Source organism: Electrona antarctica (genome assembly GCF_951216825.1).
Source record: "Electrona antarctica genome assembly, chromosome: 20".
NCBI classification, from domain to species: domain Eukaryota; kingdom Metazoa; phylum Chordata; class Actinopteri; order Myctophiformes; family Myctophidae; genus Electrona; species Electrona antarctica.
The window spans coordinates 10,851,077-10,870,341 of NC_136801.1; the positions used below are offsets into that span (position 1 = coordinate 10,851,077).

At 44.0% G+C, this 19,265-nt stretch overlaps 1 protein-coding gene across 1 annotated transcript in view; it reads right to left on the reverse strand.

Moving 5' to 3' along the window:
• Positions 1-19,265, reverse strand: part of ptprn2 (protein tyrosine phosphatase receptor type N2) — a gene marked incomplete at its 3' end in the record, with an annotated part of 208,250 nt that overhangs the window by 168,371 nt on the left and 20,614 nt on the right. The window contains exon 2 of the mRNA XM_079489306.1: positions 14,910-14,960. Within this exon, the coding sequence (XP_079345432.1) occupies positions 14,910-14,960 (51 nt within the window). The remainder of the gene's footprint in view (positions 1-14,909; positions 14,961-19,265) is intronic.

Here is a 19,265-nt window from a genome sequence, read left to right on the forward strand (position 1 = left end):
GGACACATTCCCCCAGCTGAGCCAAGGTGACAAACGGGGTCATTTATATTCCAACACCATCTCTCTACACCGCATCTCCTGAACATACGGGCACGTGCCGCCACACGCATGCACGCACACGCCCCACGAGCCTTAGCATCTTTCGGCTGTCTAGACCCAGCCATTGAATTATAGGGGGCCGATAGGGATTGGGCGGCGTGGGTTGCCTGGCAACCCGCATTGAGAGAGGCAGAAGGCCTGCTGATAGGGAGATAGCCGGGGTGCCTGATAAAGTCCTTCCTGCCATGAACGGGCTGCTTATCGCCATTCTGTCAGAGGGAAAAATGTCAGCTATTAGCTTCCTCACCGCAACGGGTAGGAAGTGCATGTGGGGAGGGAACAGCAGGGGTCACCCGCCACAACACTGTTTCAACTCTGAAACCTCAAAGCACTTTCCTCCATTATGGCAGCAGTCAGTTTCCGAGCTGGAAAATACTCTGTCTTGTAAAAACTTTAACTTTATAATAATAATAACTAGAAAGGTGCAATTCTCGGAAAATTGCAAGTGAGGTTGCACTGACACGAGTCATGAGAAATGCACTGCAGGAACTGAATTATGTCTTACCTCAAACCGAGGACAATAATGTGTTGCCTATAGCAACCACACTAATAATTTAGTCCCCACTCACACTTGGGGTGTTTTTTTGTTGTCACCTTAGATAGCCCCTTAGATAGCACTTTTTAGACTTAGATAGCATTTGAAACAGACTTATAGCATGTCATGTAGACAGCACAATAATTGCATTGTATGTAGTCATAGCACATCATAGTACATATGTATAGCATAGTATAGTATATATGTATATTTAATATGTATAGTGTCATTATATAGATATGTTCTAGTTACGTTCTTAGCTTACGCATGTTTCTTGATAAATGCATTTTATATATGTGATGTATTCCCATACTTTTGTTCTTGCCTAATGTAAGTCGCTCTGGATTAAGAGCGTCTGCTAAATGCCTAAATTGTAAATTGTAATTGTATGTATACACAGTATATGCACATAAGTGAAATTCGTCCTCTGCATTTACCGCTCTGATAACTAGGAGCAGTGAGCAGCCATTGTACGGCACTTAGGGAGGAACTAGGGGTTAAGAGTCTTGCTCAGGGACACACATCGACATATTGCTGACCTGCCCTCGAATTGAACCTACATGCAACACCCAGCCCCTCTACCTGCAGAGGCTGACTTACAAACCACTCAGCTATGGCCAAGTTTATCCCCTGAGCAAGAAGGCTATTAGCCCAATGGTAAGAATGTCAGCAGGAAACCTGGTTAAAACCTGGGGTAGAAGAGGAAAGGTACATAGTGCTTCTTCAAGTGGTTAAAAAGAACACACGTTGTAACACAATCTCAGTACAACACTATAATCCTACATGTGGGCGTGAACTATCTTCTGTGTGCATGTGTGGTGCATTACAGAGAGAGTGAAGTTAATGGTGTGAATCAGCATTCTGTCATGCACCACGCCATTCCATTAATTAGACACAAGATGGCCGGCAAGGACAGCCAACATTGACGGCGTCACAGACTCAGATTCCCATTCCCACAGATTCCCATTCCCATTAGGCGACTTCACAGACTTGTGTCATACAACATATATGCACCATACAGTAGCCTGTCACTTGTCACTGATACACTGCACACATTAAAATAATACTCATGGTCTATGATCCATATAAATACTGTATCAGTGGTTCTCAAAGTGGGGTCCTTGGGGCTTACCAGGGAGTCACGATCATTTCAACCACTTTATCCATTGGCTATACAAAATTCAGACCAGTCTGAAGCGAGTGGTTCAACAGCACCCCCTATTGGTACTCTAAACATCGGGACATAGTCACATACGTAGGTTAGGACATAGGTTGGGACATAGGGACATTGCTGTTCCTTGGAGTGGTTGCACCACTCAAAAATAGCAGATATACAAGCTTTCAGCTTTGTCAGAAGGGGTGTCCGCGGCCAAATACATATACATTTGGGGGTGCTTGACTTGAAAATGTTTGAGAAGCACTGATCTATATTAACCACTTACAATTTCATTGTAAACCGAATAGCAAACATTGTTGTAAAAGTTAAAACATCCGCCCAAATGCCCAAAATGTGGGATGCTATAGCTTTGGAAGTGGTTTAAAAAGACACCATTGAAAGGCAAATCTACACAGCGTCAAACTTTGACACAGGAGCGCCTCCAGCCACAGCTTTGGCATGATGAAGTCGTGAAATATTTACGCTCTTCCATTAATCCATTCACTACTGCCGCATGTGCAGCAGCACATATCGCTGTGGCCACAATTCTTCAACTTCAACTCACGTGTATAACTTTAATTACGGTGCCCTTGTTCAAATCGGGGGTGGGAGGGGGGGAGGGAGCTGATAATTACAAAGATAATAATGTGATGTCAGACCAGGCTTTTAATTGAATTCCCATTCTCAGCGTGAAGCCTGTGTTTTCCCCACTTCCTCCTCAAGCATGTGACCCGTTAAATGACAGGTCTGTACGGGCGGAGAACGCCTGTGGGAGAGCTGGTGAATTAGCATACCGCTGCTGTTGCCGGGCAGAAAACCTTGTATCTGAATTTGTTTTTTCTCCATGTATTTCTTTGAATTTTTTTTATTAAATGAAAGTGATTAAGTGTGTGTGTTGGGTGGGCCCTGTGGGGGGTTTTTATACAGTAAATATTGAACCAATGAAAAGGAGTAATTCACCCAAAAATATGACTTATCAATTACACACCCCATCAAGCCTTGAATTCATGGTGATTTTGTAGTTTTTGTTGCATTTCCTAAACCAATCATTTGATGACCGGATCATGGGTCAATAGGAACGAGTCTTAAACTGCATATCAAAAGAATATCCCTGAAGATATCTACATCTAGATCTAGTTGCATTTGCCTCCCTCCTCAGAGCGATACGTTTTTGCTTCACTGGAAAAGTCCTAGCCCTGTCACTCTGTCACCGTTCATCCACCCTGAAAAAATGTATTCTGAATACAATTGATTGAACAATTTTCTCCTTATCATTTTATACATTATTTTGTATATTTGCTATTCCTCTCCCCTCAGGGCTGGCGGGTGGGTGGGTGGGCAGATGTTAGGATTTGTTTTGTTTTGTTGTACCGGTATGTACAGTATGTTTGTTTTTTTATTGTCACTCTACACTACAGTACGTCTTGTATTTTCACTTGTTACCAACCATCTACACCAACTCTCTTCACCAAAAATAGCAGATCTACAAGCTCACAAGTAATGTGTTGCAGCGTTGTGAGCTCGTAGACCCCCCCCCCAGAATAGGGATGCATATTTACATACCGCATATTTAAGTACTTTATATGACATAATTTAAAATTAAATTATGAATTAAACAGTGTAATTTAGCGGTGCCGTTCCATCCACGGCACAGCTACATTACACAGGGATGCCCTGAGTCCAAAACGTTTGAAAACCACTGAGATGGAGAGAGCTACCTGGGATTATGTAAGAAACAAGCGTGGTGCTGGTGGTGAAATAACCAGTTGACAGGGAAATGTTTAATGTTCGGTTACCATGGCAATGGTAACCGAACACACACACACACACACACACACGCGCACACGCACACACGCACACACACACACACACACACACACACACACACACACACACACACACACGCACCTTTTAGCACATTGACAGTTGAAGGACAGCGGTAAACGACAGTGGAATCAGCTGGGTTGGTAAATGTGACTGGTGAGGCGATTGATGGATTGAGGTGGGAGAGCTGATAGCCTATATAGGGATAGGCTACCTCGAGGTATAGACGCAGAGGCATCCGGAGCCATATTTATGCATGATAAATCAAAAGGAGTATTGCTCTGTCACGTTGCTGTCTTTATTTACACACTTCTGACATTTATTAGGCCGAGGAGTTGTGCATCCATCTTAGATGATAGGTTGCAGAAAAGTACTAGACTTCCCTGCCACCATTTTCTCTTTACTTGACATAAAAACTGTGTTTTTAATTTCAGGCTCGGACGAGCACAGCATGTATTGGTTGTAGCCACAGTGGAGAGCGAGTGGTGCCCCACATCCAAAGTTAACACACATATAAAACCATCAGTGTGATCCAAATACCCCAAACAACACACATTCTGCAGCATAAAAGGGAACATACATAAAGCCAACATTTCCCAACTGTTTTAGTCCGCGACCCCCCAAAATACCGCTAATCATAATTTGAACTGGGCACACCCACCCTGACAAGCATTTGGTAATTGTAGGCATTCGATTTAGTTTGACTGGGTTCCAAATATATTGTGAAAATAGCCTAACAACATGTGCAAGGCGTTGTGAGCTTGTCGATCGGCTAATTTTACGATGTAATATTTGACAAATTGTCCAATTTGGTATTAACCCATTCTGGGCGGGAACCCCTCTTGGTGTTTTAAGAATTATGTTATACTTTAGCTATTGAAAAATAGCAGATCTACAAGCTCCAAAAATAGCAGACCTACAAGCTTGTAGCGCGGCACCGAGTGCCGCGCTACAAGCTTGTAGGTCTGCTATTTTTGAAAATGTGCCTCAAATCATTGAATATATTCTTTCAGAGTGAAAGTTTTTAACTCAAATCTTTGCTTCTGGGGGAGGTCCCTGGAACTACATATTTTCTGATGGGGGTCGGCGGGCCAATTTAATACATATAATTCTGGGGGTCCTTGACATGAAATATTGAGCACCACTGATACAGAAACATAGGTATTTCAGAAAACTGTTAGGATTTAGAAGACATTTTTTAGAATCGGCCTCAGGTCTAAAAGGCAGGTCCCGTCGTCACTTTAGAAATGTGTAGATACCCTGTACAGTGTTAGCCTGGCTAATAAGCCAGACTCAAATCACACTGTCGTGTGGTATTTGAGTCTGGAGATGCTGTGTATGGATCTTGTTTCCCGGAAGGCGGGTTCAAACATTTTCTCTTTGACGCAATTGGTCAGAGCTACTGTCAGTCAAAGGTCTCAAGCATTGAACGTCACTGTTCCAAAGCCCGCCCATATTGCATACCGTGTCCCGATTGGCCACACCAGTTCTCTGGTGTAGGAAATGGGCGTACAATTGAGCCTCTCCAGACCGTAATCCGCCGGCAGGCAATTGTTTTTTGCCAACGGCTGATTTGGTCTGGCTTATTAGCCAGGCTAGTACAGTGTGTACACTGTATACTGTATTTGTTTTTTTGTGTTTGTTTTGTTTAGTTTACTGTTGAGTGATAAAACTATGTAGCATATGAAGCCAATCAGCTGGGGACCTCCAGAAAATAATGTGGGGACCCCCGTGGGTGTCCCGACTCCTAGTTTGGGAACCAAGCCATTTGAAAACCAGGTGGAGATCCATCGCGGCCAATGTGGACACACTGTGCATTTCTAACGATTATCTGTCAAGACTGAGGAAAGAAAACACGGATCAATATATGCGATAAGGTCAGTGCCGTGGATGGGATATGTACAGGAAACCAATGCCAATCAATGCCAACTGTAATCGGTCAACCCGACCAGTCGTACAAATCGAAGGTAGGTGTCCTGTCAGTCACGCCTCGGGAGAAAAGAGCAACCCACCCCACCTCGGGTGGAGTACTTAGTTCAGACTAGTCATTGGTCCGACAAACGACAACCTACCTCAAACCCTAACCTATAACCGCAAGCATGGGAGCAGCGCATGTTCCCTCCCTATCAGTGACCAGTGTTGGCAGATTTTGTGAGGAAAAACAAAGCAACCAGGTCTATAGAAACAAGCCCAAGAGAAGTGACTATAAGCCGGAAAATCGGATATTTTAAAATAGCCGATCGGCTATTTCAGGGGTTCTCAACCCATGGTCGCAACACCTCGGGGGGTCGCCAAATTATTTTGGGGGGTCCGCAAAGTATTTTTTTGTTTTAAGTTTGTTTTTTCTTCTTTTTTCTTTTTAGCAACTGAATGGCTGGAAAATTTCCGGGGGTCCCCAGCCAAAACCGTTGGGCTATTTGAAAACAGCAGATCTACAAGCTCACCACATGTGGCATCAAATCTTGGGGCATTTTTAACAACACAAATCTGGCATAGGGGCTCTTGGCACAGCATGTTTTAGATGGGGGGGGGGGTATAGAAAAAAGGCTACATATTAATTTGAGGGTCCTTGCTATGAAGAAAACCACTGGATTAAACATTAAGAAGCTTTAGAAACAAGCCCTCCCCCCCAAAAAAACCCCACAACTACCAATATTTACGAACAACTTCATTAAACGAAAAGAAAAAAAAAACAAGCCAAAAGTCGCTTAGCAGACATGGCAACACCGCTCCCTCTTCACTGACTGACAGTACAACACCCGACTGCTGTTTAGGCTGTGAAAGCCTGGATAACAGGAGCATGGAGCAGTAAAGCTGACAGTCAGCAAGCAACTCTTCGAGCAGACTACACGTCGGAAGTGAAGTGGGGGAGAATGGACCCGGGAGACAAATTGAGATTGGCATACTGTAGAACTATACAGTATAAGACCAGTGCAACTAATGGCTCGTGTATTATGTAAATGAATAGGCTCCATTGATTAGTCACACTCAGATGGCTAAGACAGACGAGTCTGAGTAAAACGACAACAAGGGAGGATGGTACGGCAGTACGATTTGTTATAATAATACAGTAACTATAGAAAGGTGCAATTCTGGGAAATTGCAAGTGTGGTTGCACTGGTGCGAGTCGCGAGGAATCCACTGGGAATTGAATTCCGTCTTACTAATATTGTGATGTCATGTGAAGCATGACAGCATTGACAGTGTGTGAAGCATGACCAAAAGCTTCACTTTTCTGCTCGGATCGAGAACAATAGTGTGTTGCCTATAGCAACCATAATAATAATAATTATTATAATGAGTGTGAGCTCGCCACCATTGGTGTGTGAATGTGGGAAGTGAGGACGCTGGCGTCGACTGTTCGCCGCTTCACCTCCCAATGTATGAATGAATGAACCATTGTACGTGCTTTGAGTAGGCACGTAGTGCATAGAAAAGCGCCATAAAAATGCAATTCATTAATAATAATAATAATACGCAACTCTACATCTGACATGAAACCTCAAACCCATAATGTTGATCCTCCCCACCTGTCCTTCCTCTTCGATGTCTCCCTTTTGACTGATACCTGTCCATTCAAACTCTAGACGGGCCCCGCCCCAAAGTCATTAGCGCAGCCGCCCCCGGCAGCCGGCGAAAACTAGAGTTCTCAACAGGCCCGAAAATAAAGGCCCGGCCCTACCTAGGCCCTAATTGGGCTGGCCAGAGGCCCGCCTGGCCTTACTAATTAGCACACATTTTACGTTGTTTGCATTTGTAGAACCGGCCTCAGGTAATAATGGGTTATGGTTGTGGAGAAGGAATACTTTCAGAATTAATATATTTCTTCTTCTTTTTTCTTGGACTTGAGTGCCGTAGATTTAGCATCCTTTCCGTTCAAATCGCAATCACCTTTATCTCTCATCTTACCCGCGATTACAGTCTATCAAAATACAAACCAGATGTGATCACTGGCGATTCCTTGGGCATGTGACGGACTTAACTTGTCTTTGCTGTTGAGAAGCACCCAGCTGTGGTGCGGTCTATGGCTGCTGTTTATAACATCCTGTAGTGTGCTCTGATTTGTGTTACCCGTCCGAGTTTAGTTCAGTACCGCCCGTCCCCGTACCTGTGAACTTAAATAAAAGTATATATTTTTTTCACCCCGTTTTCACCCATCAAACTTGGGGGCCCTTTGCAGGACTCTGAATCAGACATATGGACATACAGTACATACATGGACACACATAGCTGTGCATAGGAGACAGTGTGCCACTGCTCAAAAATACAGTACAATACCAACAAAGTGTATTTCTGGTTTAAAGACTTGCAATGTCTGTGAGTTCATGCATATTCCACAACTCCACTCGCTGTAAGCTGGAGAAGAGTACCAGTTAATGACCAAACAAAAAGCACAGGGAGAGAAGAGAATATTCACACATATTGGCCCAAATTGAGGCAAGTTGACCACCGATCAATGGAACACTGTTGGTTAAGTGTTTAATAGCGAGGCGGCTGCTGTCCTTTGGGACTCACGTAGCACTTAAATAACCACTGCACTTTAGTTCATCGTACCAGTAGGCCACAGGCTCTATAGAAGGCTACATCAGATATATCTTGAAGAGTTTAGTTTGTAAATTAGATATCCACTATTGTAAAAGATAGACTGCACTAAATAACCGATGGCACTAACAAATTGTGATTAGAAAAGGGACTGTTAAAATGACATTGTGTTTACTGATGATTGTCAGTAAAACAAAATGGGTGACATCTTGTATACACGCACGCACGCACGCACGCACGCACGCACGCACGCACACACACACGCACACACACACCTCAGCTATAGCAACCAAGTTAATAAAAAGATATCAAGCATGCTTCTGTATAAATCTGTGTTGATATTAAGCTTTTAACGTCCTCTGTGGCGTTCTTCCACATCTCCAGTGTTTATGTTTTGGCACCACTGATTCACGGATGACAACATATTGAATATGCAATATTTAGACACCCCGGTTGCATCATATCCTCTTCTCTCTGCCACTGCTTTCCAACTACCCAGGCTGAATAAAATCAAATAAAAGTCATAAAAATAATAATAAAGGTCTTCACCTAGTCTACCTATACTAAATGGGAGCAATTTATCCATAACATGTTAAGCAAACCCAATTCATCCATACGATAGTGGTCTGTATACCAGGCCCGCTGAGTGCGTTTATGGCACTGTTGTGTGGACAGCTCCCTCCTGGAACATATTTCCTACTGCTCTCCTCTCCTCCCCTCCCACCCCCTTCCTCTCCCATCCTCCCATCCCTCTCCTCTCCTTTCTTGCATTCCCCTCTCCTCTCTTCCATTCCATCCCCCCCTCCTCTCTTCCATCCCCCTCTCCTCTCTTCCATTCCCTTCTCCTCTCCTCTTCTCTCTTCCATTCTTCTCTCCTTTCTTCCATTCCCCTCTCCTTTCTTCCATTCTTCTCTCCTTTCTTCCATTCCCCTCTCCTTTCTTCCATTCTTCTCTCCTTTCTTCCATTCCCCTCTCCTTTCTTCCATTCCCCTCTCCTTTCTTCCATTCCCCTCTCCTTTCTTCCATTCTTCTCTCCTTTCTTCCATTCCCCTCTCCTTTCTTCCATTCCCCTCTCCTTTCTTCCATTCCCTTCTCCTCTCCTCTTCTCTCTTCCATTCCTCTCTCCTCTCTTCCATTCCCTTCTCCTCTCCTCTCCTCTCTTCCATTCCCTTCTCCTCTCCTCTTCTCTCTTCCATTCCCCTTTCTTCCATTCCCCTCTCCTTTCTTCCATTCCCTTCTCCTCTCCTCTCCTCTCCTCTCTTCCATTCCCCTCTCCTCTCTTCCATTCCCTTCTCCTCTCCTCTCCTCTTCCATTCCCTTCTCCTCTCCTCTACTCTCTTCCATTCCCCTCTCCTTTCTTCCATTCCCTTCTCCTCTCCTCTCCTCTCTTCCATTCCCTTCTCCTCTCCTCTCCTCTCTTCCATTCCCCTATCCTCTCTTCCATTCCCTTCTCCTCTCCTCTACTCTCTTCCATTCCCCTCTCCTTTCTTCCATTCTCCTCTCTTCCATTCCCTTCTCCTCTCCTCTCCTCTCTTCCATTCCCTTCTCCTCTCCTCTCTTCCATTCCCCTCTCCTCTCTTCCATTCCCCTATCCTCTCTTCCATTCCCTTCTCCTCTCCTCTTCTCTCTTCCATCCCCCTCTTCTCTCTTCCATTCCCCCATCCTCTCTTCCATTCCCTTCTCCTCTCCTCTCCTCTCTTCCATTCCCTTCTCCTCTCCTCTCCTCTCTTCCATTCCCTTCTCCTCTCCTCTCCTCTCTTCCATCCCCCTCTCCTCTCTTCCATTCCCTTCTCCACTCCTCTCCTCTCCTCTCTTCCATTCCCCTCTCCTTTCTTCCATTCTCCTCTCTTCCATTCCCTTCTCCTCTCCTCTCCTCTCTTCCATTCCCCTCTCCTCTCTTCCATTCCCTTCTCCTCTCCTCTTCTCTCTTCCATTCCCCTCTCCTCTCTTCCATTCCCTTCTCCTCTCCTCTCCTCTCTTCCATTCCCTTCTCCTCTCCTCTTCTCTCTTCCATTCCCCTCTCCTTTCTTCCATTCTTCTCTCCTCTCTTCCATTCCCCTCTCCTCTCTTCCATTCCCCTCTCCTCTCTTCCATTCCCCTCTCCTCTCTTCCATTCCCCTCTCCTCTCCTCTCTTCCATTCTCCTCTCCTTTCTTCCATTCTTCTCTCCTTTCTTCCATTCCCCTCTCCTTTCTTCCATTCCCTTCTCCTCTCCTCTCTTCCATTCCCCTCTCCTCTCTTCCATTCCCTTCTCCTCTCCTCTCTTCCATTCCCTTCTCCTCTCTTCCATTCCCCTCTCCTCTCTTCCATTCCCCTCTCCTCTCTTCCATTCCCTTCTCCTCTCTTCCATTCCCCTCTCCTCTCTTCCATTCCCCTCTCCTCTCTTCCATTCCCTTCTCCTCTCTTCCATTCCCCTCTCCTCTCTCCATTCCCTTCTCCTCTCTTCCATTCCCCTCTCCTCTCTTCCATTCCCTTCTCCTCTCTTCCATTCCCTTCTCCTCTCCTCCATTCCCCTCTCCTCTCTTCCATTCCCTTCTCCTCTCTTCCATTCCCCTCTCCTTTCTTCCATTCCCCTCTCCTTTCTTCCATTCCCCTCTCCTCTCTTCCATCCCCCTCTCCTCTCTTCCATCCCCCTCTCCTTTCTTCCATTCCCTTCTCCTCTCTTCCATCCCCCTCTCCTCTGCATGGCAACAGTCCTGCCAAGGAAAGAAGAGGCCCTGCCTAGAATAAACCAGGTTAGTCCTACAGGGACCATTTGAAGAGGCAGACCTAGTTAGTTACTCCCATTCATCCCCTGTCTGAGTTGTGGCTGTTACACATCAGGGGTCCTGGAGATTGGCGGGGCCCAGCCTGGAGTAGGGTGCCGTTAACACAATCAGTGCCGGAAGTCCTTCAAAATAGGAGCTCTGGGGCGCCGGAACAACATGGCCGCTTTTACTCGGAAACCCATGACACGGGAACAATCCACAAAAAAAAGTTTACTTTACATAGCTAGCTTACATTGCGATCGTTTTAGTTTATACGATATATGATCCAAAAAGCGTTCATATTTTGCGGGAGAGACGGATGAGGAGCAGAAATGAAGTGCCAGTATATCGATCCGTTCAACACCACGGAGAGCGCCCTGGATTAGGAGAGACGAGTCATTCTTTCCGCCGCGCTAACGGCTAGGTCAATGGTAAGCTAACAATTGCCTAGAGTGTAGCATACGGTAGCCGAAAGGCAAACTGACAAATAAAAAAAAAGGAGAATATTCAGAATATTCTTATCTCGCCCCGTATCATTGAGGATGCGCTAAGACGTCCTCACACGTCGGATGTACGCGTCGATTGGGACCCCTAGGACGTGTGGCGACGTCCTATGTACGGAAACGGTTAAGAGGTATAGCTCTGAAGCACATACCGTACTGTGACCCTCAAAGACGCTACTATATGTCGGTCTAACAGACCAGATCACAAGGGCAATTTTAGAACGCAGACCAGGCTTTCCTCCGAGGTGGAAATTCTGGTGGCGCGAGGTTACTTTAGCCCTACAGTATATACATTTCGGCCATTTGAAAATAGCCGATCTACAAGCTCACAATTTGTAGATCTGCTATTTTCAAAGGATTTGTATACATTTTATACATTTGAAAACGTATGAAATGAGACATTCTGTATGAGTACTTTCTACTTTTGGTACTTTAAGTACATTTTGATAACCAATTTGTACTTCACTTTAAGGTGAGACATGGTAGGTGAATAGGGGAAAAAAGTTAACTAATAGCTATCACAATGAAACTTCTCCAGTTGATTACTTATATTAAAACTAAGATTTTCTGAAATTATATGTTTAAATATGCAAATTAGGCATTATATGCGCTAATTTGCTCATTTTGAGTAAACGGCTTGTAAAAGAATTGTATTCCAAAACGTTTTATTTGAAGCCACTATTTTGAGACAAAATATCTCATCCAAATCTTGGCAACAACATATAATGCCATATATCATTGGAAAGGTCAGGACCTCGAGCTGACTGTGGTTTGATCCAAATATGGTCACTTCCTTTGTACCAACAACCAATCATGAAAATTGAGAGGGTGGATTTTCACCCATGGCAAAACGAGCTGTCATTGGCTAAAATAAACTACTAAAATAAACATCTAAATCTGTGTTTTGAATGTTTATTTTGCTTTAGTTTGGAAGAAAACATGTTTAGGAAGCAAAATAGCAAAAAAAAAAAAAAAAAGGAATAATCATGATTTCACCGACACCTACCATGTCTCGCAATGTATTTCTACATTGCAGCTTGATTTTTGAGGGGCGCTATTCCCTATACAGCTTTTGTCCCCACAGGTCTCATATTTGCCATTGACAATGAAAGGAGAAATTGTCCTTCAAATATGACGTAAATTTGTGGCAACACAAGCATTAAATGCCATTGACAATGAAGGGACAATTTACCTCATGTAGACGAGCAAATCGGCGAACCAATCACATAAATTCAGTTGTTCATGAGATCATGTATGATGATGTATAATGATAAGAGCGCCCCTCACTTCACTCGGGTGTGATTTTTACTTTTAGTACTTTTTCCACCACTGTTCATTTCTTATTGAGCGTGGAGGTTTTTATGAGATGCCTGTCAGAATGAGCCCTGAGATGGCTCACACAATATTGTCTTTCCCTTGTCTGGCTTTAATCACCACTGTGGGTGGATGTGTGGGCAGCAGGATCACCTGTGGTTTGATGGACAGTTAATGCATTTTTGGCAAACTGATGAAGTATAATCATAATGTCCCATCATCATCTCCTCTTCAAGGGGAGCTGATGATGGGACATTAGATTATTCAGCCTTCTTTGGAGGGGTGGGGGTGAAAAAACTACCATTGTAGCATGTTATATTGCATCATTGTGTGCTCAGCTGAGAACTGATATCCTGCCTCTTGCTATTAGTCGGTTCTCAGTGGTGCCAGAAGAGAAAAGGATATCCGATAGACTATGTCAGTGGACTATGTCCAATAGACTATGTCAGTGGACTATGTCCAATAGACTATGTCAGTTTTCCAAAAATATGAAACCCGAAGGCAAATCGTGTACATTTATGGCATACATGTTTTTTAGGGGTAATTAGGTGTGCTGAATCCAAATCTGCTGTATGCCTGCCAAGCTAAAACATGGCCGCTCGGCTAAGCCCTCAAAATGGACCATTTAAAGATGGCAGTCACCACTATACTGAAACATAATAAAACACAAGATATGTTTGACTAAATAAGGTAGAAAATAGACTGAAATGTTCTTTATGTTTTCATATACAGGGAATACAATGAAATATTCTGATTTAAGTAATTGTGAAGGAACCACTTTTATATAATTTATATTGTGAAAATTGGCCTCTTTAGTCCAGGCCCTTAGGGATATTTCACCCTAATCAGTCTAAAAATGCACCAAATCTGACCCAGATGTAGCCCAGGGCATGCTCTAAAGATTTAGCTAGGGCGCTTGAGCCGGTGACCTTTGTGGGCGCCATAGTGTCCAATTCCAATATGGCTGTCACAGACAGGGTAATTGTCAGGTGGCTTTTTTGTATTTCAGTTCTGTCAACCAACATGTTTCGCCCTCGTTTCCCCACACAGTGGAACTGGGTTAATATGTAAATAAGGCAGGGGATGTCCTCTCTGTATGCTATGAGTCCAAAGCCAACTGCAATATAGAGCAACGTGTCTGAAGTCAGAGAGTTAGTTGAATAAACAAAGACAGTCTGGAACCAGCACGTTCACTTTGCTGGCCTCACCTCGTTTGTGAAATTGATTTCATAATGAGTCTGTTGTTCAGATGAAATGAGGCTAGCTCAAATCTGCCAGACAAAACAAACAATGCAGCTCGCAAAGCAGCCAGCGTTTAGTCACTGTGCTCGCTGCTACTGTATGAAGAAGATGAATGCTCTATAATACACATCTGGTTCACAGACCTTTTCATGTCAAGGAACCCCAAATGAATACAGTGTATGTATTTGGCTGCGGACCCCCCCATCTGAAAAGGATCCCCATACAAGATATGTCTTGAAATTCAAGATTTATTTTGGAAAAAGCCGGTTAAAGTGGTTCAACTGATTTTAATGCAATATTAACATATTTTCCTGGGGACCGGCTAGAACACCCCCAAGGACCCCTGGTCCTCTGCTCTATGCAACATTATGTTCGAGTTTGGAAGCACTCCGATTTCAATAACGCAACGCTCCGCTGCCTCCTGCGTTATTTGCAATTTCGAAACAGGTGGCACGAAGGACCGTTGAGTGATTACCAACGAGCGCTTCCAAATTCCAATCTTGGTGAGTTTTACGTCGTTTAATACAATTAGGGTAGCTTGGTCGGCAGAGCTCTCGCCTTTGGACCGCAAGGTCATGGGTTCGACCCCGTTGAAACGGGGACAGACTTCCACGTGTTACCGGCTGATACTGACAATAAGACCCAGGACTTTTCGGTTTCAATGAATGGGCTGTCAAGGGTTGGTTTTGCAACTTAGATGCCAGATAGCATTATACTGTAGCATCTATTGCAGCTACAGTACATGCATATGACACTAGATACATAAGGTTTTGATTCATTATGCCCTCTGGTTGCCTCTCACCGTAGATCCCCAAAGACAAAGGGCTAACAATTGCAGTGTCAATAGCGGCTGATAGCATCAGTGTGATGCACAGTGACATTGTACATTGATACAGACACCATGTGTAATGCGCTGTGACGGGCAGATCACTTCAAGTTGATACTCACCATTGGCACATAACTCATATGGTGTACACAGCTCATCCTCAAAGAGGCAACCTGGGGTGAGAGAGAGAGAGAGAGAGAGAGAGAGAGAGAGAAAGCAGTTAATTTTGACAGCACATTTTTATTGAGTTTAGTCATAGTCTTTTAGTTTTAGACATGTTTTGGTTTTAGTCTAGTCCCATAAGATTTTAGTCGGCTGTATGCCGAAAATAGCAAACCTACTGTAGAAGTTCACAAGTACAAAAGTATGGAACATTGGAAATGTTCAAGTAAAGTGCAAATACCTCAAATTTGTACTTGAGTAAAAGTACTTAGTTACTTTGTACTGGAGAGAGCGAGAGAGCATTACAACACAATTGCATTCGCAATGAAAACCATCAGTCAGCGGTCCCCAAATGTTTTTGGCCGTGCACCCCCTGTTACCTCCTGACCTAGCTGACGGTGCACCCCCCAACGCTCAGTCTCGTTATATTTGACCGAAAATGATAAATTTTTTAACATGATTATGGCAAATAATCACAGAATGTCACTGCACTGAGAGACATGCAGCTGCTGTATACTCCCGCAGCTGCTCTATACATCTCCTTACAACAGTGTTTTACCGGATTTTGCCGTTTGTATTAAATCACACCATAAAACCGGCATTACCCTTTTCATGTCACGCACCCCCGTTCGCGCACCACAAGGGGTGCACACACGATAAGAGATGGGCAAAATACATTGAAAATGTATTTTGTTACAAAATACAAATACTGGGTCACAGAATGTATTTAAATACAAAATACAAATACTGGTCTGAGAAATGTATTTGAGATACAAATACGTATTTTGAAAATACATGAAAATACATTTTCATTAAAATGTATATAATGATAAGTAAATTCATAATTAATTGCCAAATATTAAATGAATGACCTGTCAGAATGTCTAATACATTGATGGTTATTAAGAATGATACACTTTATATTTTAAGCAAATCAATGTGCTATAACTGTATCAAACAGGACCCACAAAGGAATGGATTGGCCATCTGATTCATCACTGTCACTCCTCTTTGACTTCTACCTCAAGAAGAATGTAGAAAGAGATTGATTGATTGATTGATTGATTGATTGATTGACTCATTTGTGGTTCAATGAGTGTAAGCCATTGAAGTGACATCACACATTGTGTTGTGTTGTGTGTGGGCCTAAGCACACTTTAGATTCCATGCGCGGACAGAAGAAGCTGTATTTTACGTCATTTCCGAGTTTTTAGACAGCTGGTGGATGGAAAAGAAGCTCTACCCCCTCGGCTGACTGCCGCGGAGGAGAGCGTTTCCGGGAATCTGTCAGTCCAGGCAGTCAGCCGCGGGGGTGGAGCTTCTTTTCCATCCACCAGCTGTCTAAAACTCCGGAAAGACGTCGTCAGTCAGCTTCCTTTGGCCGCGCCTGTCGGCTCAAATGTGCCCATGGTGTGTGTGGGTGCATGTGTTTTGCCCCTACAGTTTAAACCTGAGGCTGTGTAAAATGACATTAAAAAGTATTTTATGTATTTGAAATACAGAAAATACTAGATCTGAAAGTATTTAGATACAAAATACATCTAATTTCTTCCATCCCAGCAAAATACAAATTACAAAATACAAAAAAGTATTTCAAATACGTATTTCAAATACATGTATTTCAAATACTGCCCATCTCTACACCACAGTTTGGGAACCCATGGTCTATAGGGACACTTTGAAAATCAATACCCTTAATTTAAATGCTAATGCAAAAAAAAGGGGGGGGGGGGGTTGGTTGGTGGCACTGCCCGGCACTGTATCTTTAACACAGCTGAACACTGATTTGATCAAATGAATTGTTTGGATTATTGGATCGCATAAATCAATGTCAACTTACAGAGGAGAAAAAGAAGCTAATGGAAAACCCAGTGATGCAGGAAGTGCTCTCCTATACATACACTCAGAGAATGCCAAAACATCCCAAGTTCCAACGGCTCAATTCAAAATGGTAAAACATGCAGGACGACTGCCTTGTTAATCAAATCCTAAATTAACAGTAAAAAAAAACCAAACAACAACAGTGCATGTCACAATCTTCAGTAATGAGCAAGTACAATTCCTCCCATTCCCAACTACAGTAAAGTCACCATGCAGTCCATAAAGCTACGACTCCAGACTGCATTAGTCCCTAGCTGCTTTGGGCAAGGCTGCTGCTTAATGGCCGCGCTATCAATCACCAATTAGCCTGGCTCCCTCTGTCTACTGCTACTAATACCCCTACTCGGTGGGCAATGTTCCTCTATATGAATATTGTATGAATATTAATGAACTTTAATGCCGGGAATATAGCGGCTGGGTGTTCCAGACTGATAAATGAACAGATGGAGGAGCATTATGGGTAGCTAGTCCCTCTGTGTTCATGTTTCACACACAGGGGACTTGCAGCGTGTGTAGGAAGCAGGCTGCTCCCACTCGCCGATCTGCACAGGTGTGCAGGTAGCTTTTCCAAATGGCCCCGCACAGGTGTGTAACTCTGAGAGTGTACAAATACATTTGTACACGAGTTATAGGGGTCCTTTGAGAACCACTAAAAGGAACAGAGCCTTAGTTAGTATCATCACTGATCGGTAACACCTGTTAAGGAAGTAGGGAAGGGGCTCGGAAGCAGGAAGCACACGGGTGAAATCACCCGCCAACTATATCTGCCAGTCACTTTGAGTGGCACCGCACGCGGAAGCCACGGGTGAGTCTTAACCGGCCACCTACTGTATGTATGTCGGACATTGCTACCCCAAGTAAGTAGTAAGTAGCCTTGCCGAACCATGAGGCCCATAGGTCAGGCCTATCTCCTGTTTCTGTAGCGTGAGGCAGCTTGATGTACAAGTACACCCCCTGGACATGACGCTAGTATGTCGCAGGGACTTACCCCCAATCCAACCCTTGATGCTGAGTGTCAAGCAGAGGCACTGGGTCCCAGTTGGTATGACCCGGCCGGGGATCGAACCCCGAACTCCCAGTCTCAGGGCGGACACTCTAACCACAAGGCCACTGAGCTGGTACTACCCCAAACCCGAACCCTATAACCTCAGTCTTAACCGGCCATGTGTCGGACTCCGTCACCTCAGTCTTAACTGGCCATGTATGTCTAAAAAAAAAGAAAAAGTTGTTGGCACACAAATAGTGGCACAAACAGGATTCAAACCCGGGAGGTGTGGACTGGGAGTCTAATGACTAGTGAGGCACACTACGAGCTGGCTGCCAGACTAGGTTTTCAGGCTGTGTTAGAATATGACAACGCCCAACTCATGGTGGGGAAGCCCTTGACGGATGATTTCACCCAATAAACACACAATAGTTAATAGGCAAGGGCAGATATGCCTATCCTGGGGGAGGGGAGAGCCAAAAATAGCCAATCTACAAGCTCACAATTCATAGAAGTGTGCAATTTATGCCAATAAAGCAGAGAAATGTTTAGGTTTTTTTGTAGCCCATTTGTATGTGATTGATTATGTGAATGAACTGGAGAGTTAATAAAAACAAAAACGTTTATTTTGGATAGCAATATATTATTTTGCTATTCTTTATAGAGCGCCGAAGTCTTGACGTCACTCGCTCATCCCCTGGTTCTTTTCTTCCTGGTTCACGGAAGTAATTTCTCTATGGAGAATAACATGGGGTCATCTTAAAATCGTTTCATATAAGCATTGTGGTCCAAAAATAAACAAGCGTCTCGGCGTTATTGTCAGGGAGGTGTCTCTGTATCGTTTACGAATGTCAGTCACTTATATTTGATACAGTCTGTTTCTAGAGAAAATGTAACTATTCAGTAGCAGCGGGACGACATGTTTATTTTTCAAACACAGTTATTATACCTGTATGAGGCGATCTAAAATCCCCCTATGGGCATTACAATGCAAATAAAAAGTACATGAACCCGTGGATTTGCGCCCTCTACCGATAATGACGTCAGACTTCGGTGCTCTAGTATGCACATCTAAGCTATTCATGTTTACCAACAGTGCAAACTAGTATTCAGGCCATTCATCAGAAAATAAGGATGTTTACATGTATTGAATCACGAGTGCATGTGTTACGTGTTTGTTCTGGATTGTCGGCCTTGTATTTGGAGTAACATTTTTCCACCTGAATAAAACTTCAGGTGGAAAAACACGCCCAGTGGAGTGACCACAGGATGCATGTCTGTCCCATTGGCTATAGTGCCTGTCACTTCCGCGGCAACATGTCGCGTCGGGGCCTTCTTTCCCCTTATATTGGGAGAGAATGGAACTTGCGGCCACTTGACGCACATGTCTGCCCAGCGAGGACCGGGAAACGCACACCCCGCGCCTCCGCCTCCCAGTTCTTCTGCGTGT